The 16,024-nt window shown below is 47.1% G+C and overlaps 1 protein-coding gene across 1 annotated transcript; it reads left to right on the plus strand.

Moving 5' to 3' along the window:
* The first annotated feature begins 11,693 nt into the window (after window positions 1-11,693).
* Window positions 11,694-14,363, plus strand: LOC122114854 (golgin subfamily A member 2-like). Its single transcript, XM_042688116.1, has 2 exons — window positions 11,694-13,301; window positions 13,386-14,363. The coding sequence occupies exons 1-2, from the start codon at window positions 11,694-11,696 to the stop codon at window positions 14,361-14,363; spliced, it is 2,586 nt and encodes an 861-aa protein (XP_042544050.1).
* The last annotated feature ends 1,661 nt before the right edge of the window (window positions 14,364-16,024 follow it).

A 16,024-nucleotide genomic window follows, 5' to 3' on the forward strand; every position in this document is an offset into this window, starting at 1 on the left:
ACCTATGAGAAACTTGGTTTTCAGGACAGATGGCTTTCCTAGACCACATGCTGTGTGTCTTTCAACCTTGGCTATATTTCCTTTTCCCCAGCTAGCCAGTCTTGAGGAATTTGCTGTTCCAGCTGAATATCTGCCTGTGTCTCTATGGTCAGGCTGCTCTGAAAGTAACAGGGAAAAACGGGTGCAGTGTTCTGCTCAGAGAGGAGAGAGAAGGCTCTCAAGAATGCTAGAACTAACACCTCAGCAGGGGGACTTTACTAGCCCCAGGGTGGCAACTGTGCCCTGAATACTCACATCCAGGAAGTCCTGAATGGCAGTGCCAATCATCACGAGGTCTTTAGGAATATTCCTAGGTAGGGAACAGTGTCCTTGACTAGCACCTGTAAGATTGGTAAGGGTGGTAATTTAGGCCCATGGATCCTCTCCCAAGAGGTGCTCAGCCATCCCAAGCCCCACAAGGGCTTCGTTATTAGAGTATGCTGGCTATCATATGGCAGTTCTGTGTTGAACTTCTCGCTGGCAGTTGGAACTCCAAACCGCATCTGCATCAGGGTATGTCCCATACTGGCATTAAAGAACCCCAGCTGGTGTAGCCTGTGCCACCCAGCTTCTCTATAGTCCTGGTTCTGGTGGGTCCAGCACCTCTTCCACAGTGAAAACAGGGCCAGAATGCTGAAGACATGGAGCCTATTTCTCAGAGTGCATATAGAGGAGTGGGGAAAAGGTAAAAAGATCTCCAGGGGAACTCTCTTGTCTTACACAGCTGGGGCATTGGGCACAGTTACTCACGAACTCCTTTGACAGCCTCAGACATCTCTTGGCCTTCTTCTACTTGGTGGCAACTATGGAAGTGTCCTGCCATGATTGGGAGTGGAGTTCAAGAGGTCTTTCTCCTATCTACAATCATCCAAGACCATGAGCACAGAGTTCCCTGGTTGTCTGTGACAAAGGGCTTAACACCTGGCAAGCCAGTTCTAGCTCAGTTTCTAGCTGAGTTCCATTAGTGTGATATCTCAAGTGAGGAATCTGGCCTCATTGTGACTATTTCCTCTTCTGCAAGGTGTGTGGGAATACACCTGCCTCAGAGGGCTGGGAGTACTCAGTATCTTCCCCCACCAGTGGTGCTGTCCTGATTAGCACCAGCACCAAGGCCGTTTCTGAATTCTTGAACATCTCTTTCTCTATTGGACCTCATCGTCCCTTGTGAAATAAACCTAAACCTCCTCATCTCTTTATATGCCAGATGAAAATAGTGAACAGAGGGCTGGCAACTTGTCCTGTGCTCTGTAGCTATACAAGGGGAAATATCCTTCAGCCTCATCAGGCTATTGACTAAGGTGTTGTCCTCTAGCCCCTTGGTGTGTGCCAGGGTGCCTAGAGTAATTGAGGCTCAAAGAGAGAGGAAAACTGAAGCTTTCTGCCTGGCCTAGGTGCCGAAATCTTTGTCCTTGCATTGGCCCAAGTCTAAAGCCATTTTATTCTATCCCCACAAATATTCTACCATTCTCCTGTGGAAGTCAGTTCTATTATTACACTTGAATTCGGGCCTTCTTCAGGATCCCTGATGTGGACAATTATGCCCTGTGACTGAGGAAATGAATCCTGCTTCCTTGTTACGTAGTAGCGGCTAGAGAGTTTAGGAAAGACACTCAATGAGATGATCATTCCCTTTTCATTTTTAAAGCATCTAGGCTCTCCACAGATGTGTAGTACCTACCACGGCTTTTGTGTGATCAGCAGCAGCTACTGCTCTAGGGAGCCAACACAGTGCCTCCCACGTTACATCCAGAGCCTGGATGATTTGGCTCTAACTCAATGACTTCCATGTCCATTTGGCCCCAGCGCAGCATTGAGAACCCCAGTGGCACTGCAGAGCAGGAATCTCCCCAATGAAGTCCATCCAACAGTGACAGCAATAGAAGCCAGCGTTCTAGGGCACTGGTGGGACCTGTGTCTTGGCAAATGGACTCAACCACTCCATTAACACAGTCTGCCAATATAAAATCCCAATAGGAAGCAAGACACCCCAATCTGGGTTCAAGTGTCCTCCAGAGATACCATGTTTTCCTGCAGTACAACTATTGTGAGGGGCCTCTTGGTGACTGCCTAAGCAGCCTCCTCTCTCCTTACTCCAGCTGACACAGAATTGAAATTGTTCAAAATAATATCAGAGAGCTAACAACAAACACTTGTCCTCCCCTCACCCACCTCTCCTTACCTTGAATAGCAGTTCTCTGCACCTGGCCTGGTTATTTTCTTAAGAAATTATGACGACAGTTTCTGAAATCTTCGGAAGTTATCTCTACAGGAGGAGACAAGAGAAGTGACAGTTGGAAAAATGAGGGGGGTGTGGAGGATGAGAGAATGGATCTCCATTTTGTTTTAAAACCAAGACTTCCAGGTGCCTGGACAAGAGTGTCCGAATACATCTTTCGAATCTTATGGATACATAGGCTTGGGGAAAGTACTTGATCCTGGCAAAATGGGGGGTTATATAATTTCCAATATGCCATTCTGCTTGGATTACAAAAACGTAGTGTGGGTGATGCCAGCCTTTGTGCCGGCACAGCTCCTGCAGAGAGAGGACCCACCTGGAAACCATTACCCAGGACCTCTCCAGGATGTGGATGGAAGAGTTTCTGCTGCAGGGCAGAGATGATGGCAAACACGGAGCAGAAATCCTCAGCACTAGGCACTCCTGGGCAGAAAGACTGAGATTTGGATGATTCTAACAGCAGATTTTACTATGGTTGCTGGCTTAGCCGCTCACAGTTAGGTTTGTGGGAGATCAGGGAGTACAGCAGGGAGTATGGGACAAGTAGGCAGGATTTTACGCAGCCCAAGATGTGGGTGAGCACAGAGACAGTGAGTGGCCTGCTAGAGGAAAGATTGTCTGTGGGAATGTGGGACTCGATCCACACAGGTCTCTGAACACAGTCAAATCCTGAGGATAAAATTTAGAATAGTGAGTCCCTGGTCGCCCCATGGATCATACCTAATCCACCATGATCCACTGCTGCACCAGAAGAGCTCTGTCTGGGGCCCTCATGATGTGATCCCCAAGACAGCTTGTGATTACACAGGATGACATGCTGTTCAAGTGTGTGACGTTGGCCCAGATGGTTGGGGCCAAATGCTCCTTGACCTTCTTGTCACTCATAGACCAGATAGAGTTCATTGGTAAGGCACTACCTTTCTGAATAGTTCATGGGGAAGAGAATGGTGTCACCTGGCCTTGTCATAGATTACAATGCCAGGTGCAGGCTGGGATGACACTAGTAGGAGATGGAGCTAGGGAAGTGCACAAGGTGACCTGAGCTTGTAGGAAGCTCTGGGTCTGGTGTGCTGACCACCTAGAACACCCAGCACTTGAGTGACATAGAAGAAAACATAGGCGGGAAAGTGAGAGTTGTATTTTCTCTACCTAATCCCAGTCTATCTAATTGAAATTAGCTCTGTCTTCATGGCGCTAACCAGCAGCATTTGCCCTCACATAGCCACCACGTGCCTGTCTCCTGGTGCATCATGCAATGTTTACCTTTAAGGCCAGTCTTGTCTTCCCTAACCTCTGATAAAATAGGTGCCTAAAACTTCCTCATGCTGGAGAGGGTTCCTGGAATGAGGATGAGCTATAGGCCTGGCTGCCCCTGGGAGGGGAGTAGGTCTCATCTCTTTTGATTTCATGACAGAAATTTGCTCTGGCATGGTTAGGTATTGTGGAGCTGGGATTTAGACAAGGCCGTGGACCCAGGAAGAAGCAGCTACAGAACAGGCAGCAGAATAGAGCAGGTACCCCATCCTCCCTTCATCCCTGCCTAGGACCTCACCACATCCATCATGGTGAGTTGCTTGGCCACCAGATCAGGAGGAAAAGCCAAGAAATCCAGCTTCTCCTTGTTCATCCAGTTCTGTGAGGTACCACAAGAAAGACTTGAAGGGTCTCCTGAGAAAGCTGATGCCTCCTCAGGCTCTGAATCAATGGAACCTGGGACTTCTGGGTCCAGCTCTGAAAGACGTTCTGTATATGGCTCAGGCTCTTGACCCTCAACAGCATCTGGCTCCAGCTCAAAGCAGGTGCTGGAGATGACTCTTATTCCAGCTGTATACATTGGTTCTGGCTCTATACATTGACTCTATACATTGGTATTGGTTCTGCTGCTGAGCTCGGCACCAGAGCCAGAGAGGTATTAGACTCTAGGTTGCAGTTAGTTGATGAAGTTTCTCCTGCTGAGCTGGGTACAAGAGACACAAATGGAGTAGTTTCTAGTTCTGTTCTATCTGATGACCGTTCTCCTGCTGAGTTGGGAACCAGAACTACAAGTGGAGTAGTAGGCTGTAGGTCTGAGCTAGCTGATGAGGATTCTTCTGAGCTGGGCACTAGAGCCACAGATGGAGTAGACTCTAGGTCTATGCTATCAGATGACTGTTCCCCTGTTGAGCTGGGCACCAGAGATACAGATGTAGATTCTAGGTCTGAGCTCGCTGTTGATAGTTCTCCTGCTAAGCTGGGAGCCAAAGCCACAGTTGGAGCAGGATGTAGGTCTGAGCTAGCTGATGGTGATTCTGAACTTGGCACCAGCAGAAGAGATGAAGTAGGCTCTGGGGCTAAGCTAGCTGATGATGGTTCTCCTGCTGAGCTTGGCACCAGAGCCACAGATGGAGTTGACTCCAGCTGTGAAGCTGAGGCCAGTTCTCCTGCTGGGCTTGCCATACAAACTGAGGCTTGTGCTAAATCTCAATTGAGCTCGAACTCAGAACTAGAGCCTTTGACTCCCAGTGGGCCAGGCACCAGAGACACAGATGGAGCTAGCTGGCTCTCTGAAAGTGACACTGGTTTTCCTGTTAGGCAGGGAACCACAGCTGCAGGTTGGGTTGGCGTCAACTCTTCGTAAGGATTTCGGGCTAGTGAAACACCTGGAAGAGCACATAAGATTTTTCACATTACTGCAATGCTCTAAGTGTTTTCAAAGGTAGAGAAGACACCCTCTGCCCCAAAATTTCCAGTTCCTCACTTTCAATAGGATACCTTCTAAAATGCCTCCTACCCCCTGTGCCTTTCAGGTTGCTTCTTGCTTCTAATTCTATGTCACACTTAACTATGCCTCCCAGTGTGGCCCTGCCCTGACTCCCCTTCTCCCCTCCCTATTCCCACCCCTGGATTCTCCTCCTCAGACTCAGCCTTGTTGAGCTCCAGGGCCTCCATCTGGGCCTGGAGAGTGTTGACATGAGATTTCACGTGGCAACCAGGCATGTACGACTGCAGGTAAGCCATTAGTTTCTTGAAGCATGAACTTTGCAGAAGTTGGCAGAAATTCTCTAAGTACAGATCCAAGCAGGTGCCCAAATGGAGGAGATGGCACCGGGAAGAGATAAGGTGTGCAGCTGAGTCTGAGGCCTGGCCTCTCCTTCTTCCCATTGAATTCCCTGAGCACCAATGATAGGACAGGTGTTAGGGCCTGTTCCCTCCATCCAGTGTTCAGTGTGGACCCTACCCCAAGCCACTCTGCCTGGCAAAGCAGGGGCAGACTAGGTTATCCAGGCCAGAGCTGCAGAGAACATCCATGCATGGATCCCAAAATCGGTACTCTGAGCAGCTCTCTTGCCTTCACCAAGTACCACAGTCTCTAATGTCTCTAACATCTCCCCACTAAAATCATCTCCAAATGGCTTGTCCCACGTGGCACACAAGATTCTGATGGTATCTCAGCTAGTGCATCTGCTGCCTCTTTTTCTGTGATCTACATGTAATCTATCCTTCTCCTGAAGATACAACCTGACCCCAGGCTCTCACTGAGGGTCCAACACCAAGCAGCATGGCCTCCACACTTGTGTCACCTGATAAATGGTGGGCTAGCCTGGCTGGAATATGCTATAGGGAAGATGGATTCTTCCAGGGGTTTCTTATGAGCCCTAGGCATCCCTGGTGCTCAGAGTCTCATGTCTTTCTCCTAAAGCAAATCCTTTCACCTCAATGCTCCAGTACAACATAGGTTGGAAGAAAGACAGCTGGTGATGGAAAAAAATTGGCTATCCACTGGCAGAAAACTGAAACTAGAGCCTTTACACATCAGTTTGCACCAGAATCTATTCAAAACGATCAAAGATCACATCAGACAGAAACCATGAAAACATTTCAGGAAAGGGGGGTGGAAACACGAGAGCTCCTAGACCCAGGTCAGCCTTTCTCAGTAAAGATCCAGAATCAGAAGAAATCAAAGACTTATATAACAAGTTAAAAAAGGGCTTGAACAAGGGATTAATATCCAAGTATACTGAACAGCTCACAATATTAAACCTCATGAAATAAACCTTCAAAAATAAACCACCAAATTATTTAATGGGCTAAGGAGTTAAAGAGAGAATTCTCACAAGAAGTAAAAATGGCCGAAGGACACATGAAGCAATGTTCTGCATGTCTGGGCATAAATGAAATGCAAGTCAAACCAACAGTGAGATTCTACTTCATGTCAATTAGAATAGCCATTATCAAGAAAATTAACAATAACAAATGGTGGCATGAATATGGACAAAAGGGAACTCCATTACTGTTGGTGGGATATTAATCTTGTTTTTCCACTCTAGAAAGCAGTACGGAATTTCCACAGAAAACTTAACATAGCGCTACCCAATGATAGAAAACAGTCACACTAAATCTATCAGCACAATCATGTTTTTACAGCATTATATACTGTAGCCAATATATGGAATGAGCCCTGATGCCCTTCCATTAATCACTAGATCAAGAAATTATGGTTTATATACAAACTGGCATTCTATGCATCCATCAGCAAGAATGATCTTGTACCATGGGAAGATTTGGAAAAGGATGTGGCACTGGAGGCAAAACTGTTTCCCTCACCACCTCTCCTATATCCCTACTTGTACAAGGAGTCCCTCCAGTTTATGCTACCTAGAATGTACTCATCATGTGGACATGCTTGTAGGTGTCTGATTGTTCTTTTTGACTGTAAGCATACTGTACAGATGGTTACAGTTAATGAGTAAGGTAATGAGTACATTTCCTATCAAGCATTGTTACCTCATCCTTTGTTTTTCCTGTTCTATCCCTTCCTTCCCCAACTCCTCCCCCCACCCCACCAGCCGAGGTTGTAAAGTTTGTTTTCCACATAGTGTCTTGCATGTCTCATTGTTACTGAATGTCCTTTGATAAGTAAAATCACTCATTGCTAGTGCACTTAGATAATGACAAGACATGGAAAGACAAGGAACACAACACAGAAGTGGCAGTGTTGGAGAGGCATGGCATGCCAGCACTGATTGGGAGGCAGAGGCAGCTGCTGATCTGGGCATCAGAACAGTGTTTGTTACTCCTTAAGGTTCTCATAGATTGATAGCGAATCCATCTAGACCTGGCCTTTTTGGTTTTGACAACTCTTCATTACTACATCCATCTAATTGTTGAAGTGACTATTTACTCTTGGTACATTTTAGGAAGGTCAAAATAAAAGGTAGATCTAGGAAAGTATTCACTTCCTGGCATTTGATTTTAAGTATAAGTATTTCCTCCTGATTCTTTGGTTTTCATTGAAATGTATTGTGGCATTCCCTTTTTTAATTTTAATATTAATTTGAGTCACTTTTCTTCGTTTTGACAAATGTTACAGGGTTACAAAGCTTATTTTTCAAAATTTGTTCCATCCAGACTTTGCACAGTTTTTTTCAGTATTCATTTGATTCCTCCTCTTCACTAGTTGTTTACATTTGTTTATTTTGCATTCTCATTCTTTTCTCATTTTGAGGTGTATCATTAAGCTTTTTGAGATCTCACTTTCTCTTCCCCATCCTCCTGACATTTTTTTCGGCTCTGGAAGGTACATACTCACAGCTCTACTAAGTTTCTTCCCTTAGTGGTACTCTTGCTGGATCCCAAACGTTCTGACATTCAGTCTGTTCATTTAGACTACCTTGTAGGATTATTCAGATTCTCCCTTTCCATCTTCAGTCATTGTCATCAGTACTGTTCATGTGTTCATTGTTCATGTGTTTGCGTAATTTTGGTAATATCATTAGCTGTGGATTTCTGGTTTCATTCTCTTAAATATGTTTCAATAATGGGACTTATTTCAACTTTCCTTTATTTGCTAAGATTTACTGTATGTCTTTTATGAAGAATGTTCTAAGGGCTGCTGAGAAGTGAGTATTGTGTAGCTAGTGGTTGAAGTACTCTGTAGATGTGTCTGAATTTTGCAGTTTTCAACAAAAGAATAGAGATGATGACTTGTAACAAAATTAAATCACTATGTGTCTCCAGCTAACCTTGAACTCACAATCCTCCCGCCCCCATCTCTGTCCACCACAGCCAACCGCTATGCCAGTTTTATGTCTGACAAAATTTGAGCATGGGAAGAGTAGGTAATGCATGTGGCTTCCATGTAGCACAAACAGACATTAAACACAAGCACGGGTGCTCCACTATTCAATGCTGAAGATGGATCTTCCTGCCCTACAAGCTGATTGTGTGCAGAGCTTCCTTCCCAACTTTAAGTTCAATTACTGAATTCTGGCAGTCTGAAATTGGCCATGATGGAGACAGTAAATATTTGCACCATGGAAATTGCTAAACATTTGGAATGCTGTCTTTTTATGGACCACCAGTTTATCTGTTCTTCACTGTACTATTCAGCCTTTGTAGTCACCACTAAATACAATGACTTATTTAAGAAATACACAATCAGTACACTTAGAAATATCTATCTAGTATCAAGAAAAACCATTCATTTGAATATTTGAGCTATAAGCCTTCTTCTTCTTGACACCTACTATATTTTGATAAAAACAGCTTTACTAATTCTGAAAGTGTGAGACATTCTTTTCTCAAATTCTATTCTTATGTCATAGCAGCAAAGTTTCAGAAGGGTAAAGTCAGTAAATAGGAAGCAATAATCAGGATTGAATGTATCATGACCAAGAATCAACATTATTATTTATGTTTTTGCCATTCTCTGGACAAGGCTATTAGCCAGAAGGCCGGGGAAATGGTTCATAAATGTTAAATATGCAATTTTTCTCTACTGCATTTTTCTTTTACCAAGTAGAATTTAAACATAAAGATACTATGGCTACTTCATACCAAGCAATTGATGCAAAGTGATGAACTTATTTACAACGTGAATCATGACTTATGAGAGGACAAATTTCTTTTAAAGGGAAGTCACATTAGAGGTATAGAGACATGAAAACATCACGTTTTCTTCCTTCTTTCTATTAAGCCGAAGCAAACTAATTGCTGTTTAAATTTTGTAAATCTACTGTCTTCCTGAGTTGAAAACTTAATTCATGTACATTAAATCAATAGGAGATTTTTTATTCATAAATGGGAAAAATCAGGTTTGTTACTAGGATGTTCAGAAACTCAGGTAGCTGTGTATATTCTAAATTGAAGGCTGAGAAATATTTCTCCAAACATCTGACCCCTAAATCAATCAACCTGATAAAAAATATGCTAACATTCTTCAGAAAAGAAAAATAAGAGTTCTGAGAAAAGTAGCCACTATTCTGTAGTGGTTTCCCCTAAAAATGTCATTAGCATTTTTAAAAATTGTATTCAATTGTAAAGGTGATGTACAGAATGGTTATGGTTATATAGGTAAGGTAATGAGTACATTTCTTGTCTAACACTGTTACCCCCTACCTTGTTTTCTTCCACTTTCCCTTCTCCAGACTCCTCCCCTACCCCAAGTTGTAAAGTTTATTTCCAACATAGTGTCTTGTGAGCATTGCTGTTGCATTGGTTCACCCGTTGCCCTTTGTCTCACCATTTTGTGATTTCCCCTTCCCTTCCTCAAATCAGATAAACAAATGCACAAGACACAGGGCACCAAGATCAAAGACAGTGATAGCAGGGGATAAGCCAAAGCACTTTATATATATTTTTAAAAACACTCTTTTTTTCCATAACTTGGAGGTCATATCAATTAGTACCAATAGGGTTTTAACTAGATCTAATTACCTAGAATAAAATTTTTGCATAAAGAGGTAAACATTGTGTGGAGAAAAAGAAATGCGCACTTCTTTACATTGCTGCCTAAATGGTAAGGGTCCTGGGGCCCCAATAAAGGTGAGAAGTGTATAGAGATGGGCAAATGGAGAAACATTTGCACAGAAGCAACATCTGTATTCTCACTTCATCGCTTATTTACCTATTGGACACTTTCATGTCCTAAATTAGTTTGCCTGATCTATGTTTCTCTGATAGAATTTTTCTCAGCAACGCAACTCTGAATCTCCTCTCAATCCCAAACCACAGAATCTTCTATTCTACTTCATTATTAATCACTTATTAGAAGTATATTTTGTGCCATGGTGTGTGCGTGTGTGTGTGTGTGTGTGTGTGTGCGTGTGTGTGTGCGTGTGTGTGTGTGTGTGATGAGTCACCTGTGCTGTGCTGAGAGAGGGGTCGTGGGGGAGGACGGGGCAAGGCTAGCCAGCAAATGACAATGCAGCAAAGATGACTGGGCCTTGCATCACAGCCCCAGCCTGAGGGCCTGTAGCCCAGGCCAGTCTTGAACTGGCTATATATCTCCGCTTGTTTTGAACCCATGATTTATTCTCCTGCTGGGATCACAGGTGTGGACCACCACAGCCAGCACAGCTTTTCATGGGAAGGAAAAGCCAGCTGCACAAAATGAACTCATCAATCCCTTCAGCCCCCACCCCACCTCGCCAGTGCTGCGGTCGATGGCCCAGGGCTGCAGAGTGGTTGAGGGTGACCCCAGAAGCTGCGTTCTTGACAGACAGGACAGCATTTGGGTGGGACTAGTCAGATGGCTGCGTGGCTAACTGACTGACTTTTCTCTGGTGGAGTAGTCCTCACGTGTTTCTGAACCCTCTGCGATCACAGCCAAAGTGTGGGGAACATTTGCTCAGTAAGATTTCATTGAAATGTAGGAAGAAGATGATTGCCACAGCCTCAAGCTCCCTTTAGGCTAGGAAGTATTTGCTATGCATGGCCTCACTTCACTGAAGGCAGCATGGCCAGTACTCATGGAGAGGAGCCCTGGGCCTAGGAGGTCCCTGTGCTGCCCAGTCCCAGAGAGCCTGCGGGAGCAGGGTGTACCAAAGCCACTGCAAACCCTTGCGCCTCCCTGATCAGAATGCCAGAGTTAGCAAATATGATCCGAACAACACTAACTGCATGGCATGGAGACCTGAAGATGTCTGACACATGCAGACCTGAAGGGCAGTGGGAAGTCTGGTGGAAACCCTGGTGACCACAGTTGTGTGCTGGGAACCAGGAAGGGTGACTTGTAAAACCATGCACCAGTTCCCAGGGGAGGTCCCACTCTGCCGCCAACCAAACTGGACAGGATGTGTGGGGATGGGGCCACAGGAGCAGCTGTCATTTTGACTACCCCATTCTGCCTGGCTCACAAGATTCTGGCCACACCCCCCCCCATTTTTCCCCTCTTTTTCTGACCAATGGGATCCAAGAATAGAGGCCACGCCCACCTTCCATGCTGCCTAGTAGCACTGGTATTCCCTCAACTGACTCACACCACTACCAGGCGTGGAGGGAGGTAGAGGTACGGAGTGGTGAGGGAGCAAATCGAGGTGAATCGAGGTGACATAGTTGGTGCATCGAGGTAGATATAGTTGGTGGTGACTGGAGAACGGACGTGACATCCAAGAGCCTGGGAATGTGGCCCCCACATCTTCCCCGACCCAGAGCTGGGATGTCGGAACAAACACGACTGAAAAAGTTAGCCGCAGGAAAGAGACTCCTGGAAGAATACCAGCGGAGGAATGGTCCTGCCGGATCTGCAGAACCCAAGAGAAAGAAGAAGCCTAAAAAAGGAGGTAACCCCAAGACAAACGCCGCCGGGGACGGTCATTCAGCTGAGGGTGTGGCCAAAGACCACGCAGGCCTTGAGCCTCCCCCGCTTCTGGGCACAGTCAGAGCTGCCGGGGTCAAGAGTGACCCGGGTCCCTCCACCACCGAGGACCTCGAAAGGTGCTACCAACACCTGGTGCTTGCCCTCGATGCCAGCAGAATACAAAACGAGAAGCTCTGCAGAGAGATCGACCTACTGAAGCAGGAGAATAAGGAGCTGCAGGAGCGGCAGGAGGAGACCGCCTGTATGCAGGAGGCACTGGGAGCAGAGCGGGAGCAGTACAATCTATCAGTGCAGATGGTGGCTTCAGAAAAATCCAGTTTACAATCTGCCCTGGCCCACATGTGGCAGGTGGCCGATGGAAGAGCCCTGGAGCAGGACCACCTCATCAGCCGCCTGCAGGCTGTAGCGCAGCGCATGAGGGAGCTGGAGATGAAGCTGTCTGCGATCTCCACCACAGAGACTGACACCGAGCTCCACAACCTCGAGCTCATGAAAGCCCTTAACCATGTGACCCTTCAGCTCCAGCAGAAGAGCAGAAGCTGTGAAGACCTGGAATATGAGAACATTGAGCTGCGGGACAGGCTGGACGCGCTCCTGACGCAGAAGGGCAACATGGATATACAAATGCACATGTGTCAGCAGGTGCTGGTGGAGCACGCAGAGTTGGAAAGACAACTCCAGAGCATGAGAGAGCTGGCCACCACCTTCAAGCTGGAGAGAGACTCTCTGGAGGAAGAACTGATGGTGGAGAGGTGTACAGGGAAGGAGAAGGCCTGGCAGCTCTTAGAGGAGGTGGGCAGGCTGAGAGAGGAGAAAGAGCAAGGGGCCAGGCAGGTGTTGGAACTGGAGGGGGAGCTGGTGGAGCTGAGAGTGCAGCTGGCAGAGCTGCAGCGCCCTGCGGGGCCATCTCAGGCTGAGCAGCGGCTGCAGGCTCATGCCCTGCAGTTGCAGAAGGAGCTCGAGACCCTGGAGGAGCACCTTCACCTCCAGGTGGAGGAGAACCAGAGCCTCCATCTCCAGAGCCTGGAGCAGCAGCAGCGGCTATGGCTACTGGAGAAGAATGTGGAGGGATGGGAACAGCATGCCTCGGACCGGTGCAAGATCCTGGAGACGATGGAGAAGGAGCAGGAATGCAACAGACACATGCTGGTGTGCAACCGCGAGCTGAAAGAGCAGCTGGCCCAGCTGCAGGATGGCTGGAAGAGGCTGAGCAATGAGAAGGACTCGCTCGCCGGCCTCCTGCACGCCGAGCAGCAGGAGAAGAAACATCTTCAGGAGAAGCTGGAGCAGCGGGAGGAGATGTTCAAAGAATGGAAGGAGATGGCTGAGTCCAAGCACCAAGAGGCCCAAGAGCTGCAGGACCAGCCCCTAGCCCAGCTGCAGGAGCTCAGAGCCACCTGTGAGCAGCACCTGGCCACCCATCAGCAGCTGAGCATGGAGAAGGAGGCCCTGCAGCAGCACCTGCAGAGGCAGACCCAGCTGCTGGAGCAGCTGCAGCAGAAGCAGGTGCAGAGCACATTGGAGGAACAGATGGTGCCTCCAAAGTTCCAGGACACACTGACGTGCCTGGAAGCCATGAGGCAGGAGAATGCGCAGCTGCGGTCTCAGCTGAAGCTCCTGACTCTCCCTAGAGAAGGCGAAGGAGTGAGTAGAGGGGATGACAAGGGGGAGGAGGCGGCTCCCCCTGCTGTGACCGTCCCAGAGGACGTGGACAACCCACATACCATGTGGGATTTTTACTGTGCAGCACTATCTATCGCTGAATCTAAGAAGGCGCAGCTCAGCCGTGAGCTTCAGGATCAGCAGGCCCGCTGTGAGGGCCTGGCCCACCTGGCAGCCCAGTGCCAGACAGAGCTGGAGTGCCAGGCCCTCTACCCCAAGACCTGGCACCACAGCGCACCTGGGGAGGGAGAGCAGGACAGCCAGAGTCCCACAAAGCGGCTGAAGATCTTCTTCATCTACGACCTGCCTGGCCAGGTGGACCAGCAGAGTCCAGTGGACGACCTCCCCCGTTGCTGCGGCCTGCTGTCAGAATGCATCAGTGCCATCGAGGAGGAGATGGCATCCTGTGAAGAGCAGATGGGCGTCCTGGATGAGCTGCAGCGTGAGAAAGAGGAGTGTGTCCGCCGGCTGATGCAGGAGAAGATGGAGAAGAAGAAGGAGCTGCAGGAACTGCTACTGCGCCTGACAGGGCAGGGCAGAGAGGGCCGGGACTCGAGGCGGGCCGCTGACCTTACCCCTGCTGCAGAGGCCCCAGCAGACCTGGCGGGGCCCTTGCAAGGGGAAGTTGGGGAGGAGCAGGAGCACGGGTCTAAGGCGCAACTTGAAGACAACACGGAGCCTGCCCCAGGAGAAGCCGGGGTGTCTTGCCCCCAAGACAGCCCCACCACAGAGCAGGTGGTGTTGCTGCAGCCTGGCATCCAGCAGCACCAAGAACATGCAGGCCCGGACAACCAGGCCTCCTTCCCTTTCATCTATAGACTGACGCAAATGATCGGTTTCTGGTAGTTGCCATCCAGAGACCTGGGGGCCAACGCCCAGAGCAGGCTCCTGCCCTCCTTCACATACTTGGGGACATGGCCGCTGGGCGCCACTCTCTCAGGGCTTGTTAGGATGAGGGAGGGGCCAAAAGCGAGAGACATCTCCTAGTCCACTGGTCAGCAGAGAAGGGGCCGTGTGAAGGAGGATGGGAAGAGATGACACGGGTTTTGTTTTAGCTCGTTGTGGTAGAGATGGTATTTTTATGAATCCCATATTAGCATACTCACATTATTTTTGATATATTTGATGCTTTAGACTTTTTTCAGGAAAAGTTTGTATTTCCTCAAATGAGTCATCCCATTATTGAACATGATATGTTGGTGCATTAATCCAAGTTTTTTTTGTTTTTTAAATCATGCTCTGCACCAGCAACACTGAATTTTCTCATTTGTATTTTAATCTACTATGATGATAGGATACTGAGGGGTGAGAAACGGTGCAAACGGTGAAGAAGAGAAGGTCATTTAATTTGTTTGGAAAATATAATACTAATAGAACAAATGGAGGTGTCCTGTAGTGGAAAACATACAGCCAATAAGTACAGAAATGTATTTCAGAATAACATAATACACGATTATAAAACATCTATAATGAGAATAGCAAGTGTCTCCACTCTTCACTTGTGAATTGTTCAAGTGTATATGCATTGAAGCCAATAAAATATTTAAATTCAAAAAGTTTATTTTGAATTTTTCACTCTGTTTGAACTGCACTCCTTTTACCCCATATTTGGGCTTGAACGGTGGCTCAGTGTTAGAGCGCTAGCGTTGAGCTGAGGAGCTGAGAACAGCGCCCAGGCCGAGTTCAGGCCCCATGACTGACAAAAACAACAAAAACCACCTCATAGAGCTGGGCATTGGTGGCTCATTCCTATAATCCTAGCTACTGAGGAGGCTGATATCTGAGGATCGTGATTCAAAGCCTGCCCTGGCAAAAACGTCTGTGAGACTCTTCAATCAACCACCTCTCACAAGTGCAATTGTGGCTCAAGCAGTAGAAAACGAGCCCTGAGTGTAAAATCTGAGGGACAACACTCAGGCCCCAAGTCTAAGCCGCAGGACCGACCAGTATGTACATACATGCACAGAGACACACACAGACACACACACACAGACACACACACACACACACACACACACCATGTATGCCCAACTCAATCCTTGTAACTATTTTTGTCACTTGTTTATAGTCTTTACACTGCTTTGAGTTGCCTTTCTAAAGCACAGATCTAATCATGGCATTTGTAGAAACACACACACACACACACACACACACACACACACAACATAATGGACATCTTGCCTTGGCATAAAGTCTGAACTTCACATATGTCTTACAAGTCACTAACCTAGGCCATTAACATTGAGTATTTATTCAACAAATATCTCTGGAACTCTCTGGACCTGGCCAGAGACTACATGCCAAGGAAGATCTGCAAATGAGTTTTGTGCATACACACTGGATGAATAAACAAAACATGAAATGACAATCACTATGAGATTAATAGATGGTAGGATTTGGCATGTATGAGGGGTAAGGAAATGGAATCCTGTTAAAATCTACTCTGTTTCTAAATATCACTTTTATCAGGAGGAAGGATGTTTCAACAAATGAAAATGTATGTCCCC

This window comes from Dipodomys spectabilis, unplaced genomic scaffold, assembly GCF_019054845.1.
Source record: "Dipodomys spectabilis isolate Male_0828 unplaced genomic scaffold, ASM1905484v1 ptg000112l, whole genome shotgun sequence".
Taxonomy (NCBI): Eukaryota; Metazoa; Chordata; class Mammalia; order Rodentia; family Heteromyidae; genus Dipodomys; species Dipodomys spectabilis.

Bases quoted from the DNA above. Each gene is read 5' to 3' on its own strand.
- LOC122114854 (XM_042688116.1), top strand. From the start codon at position 11,694: ATGTCGGAACAAACACGACTGAAAAAGTTAGCCGCAGGAAAGAGACTC. The intron at 13,302-13,385 runs GCCCTGCAGCAG...TTGGAGGAACAG, and splicing joins AGCTGAGCATGGAGAAGGAG to ATGGTGCCTCCAAAGTTCCA.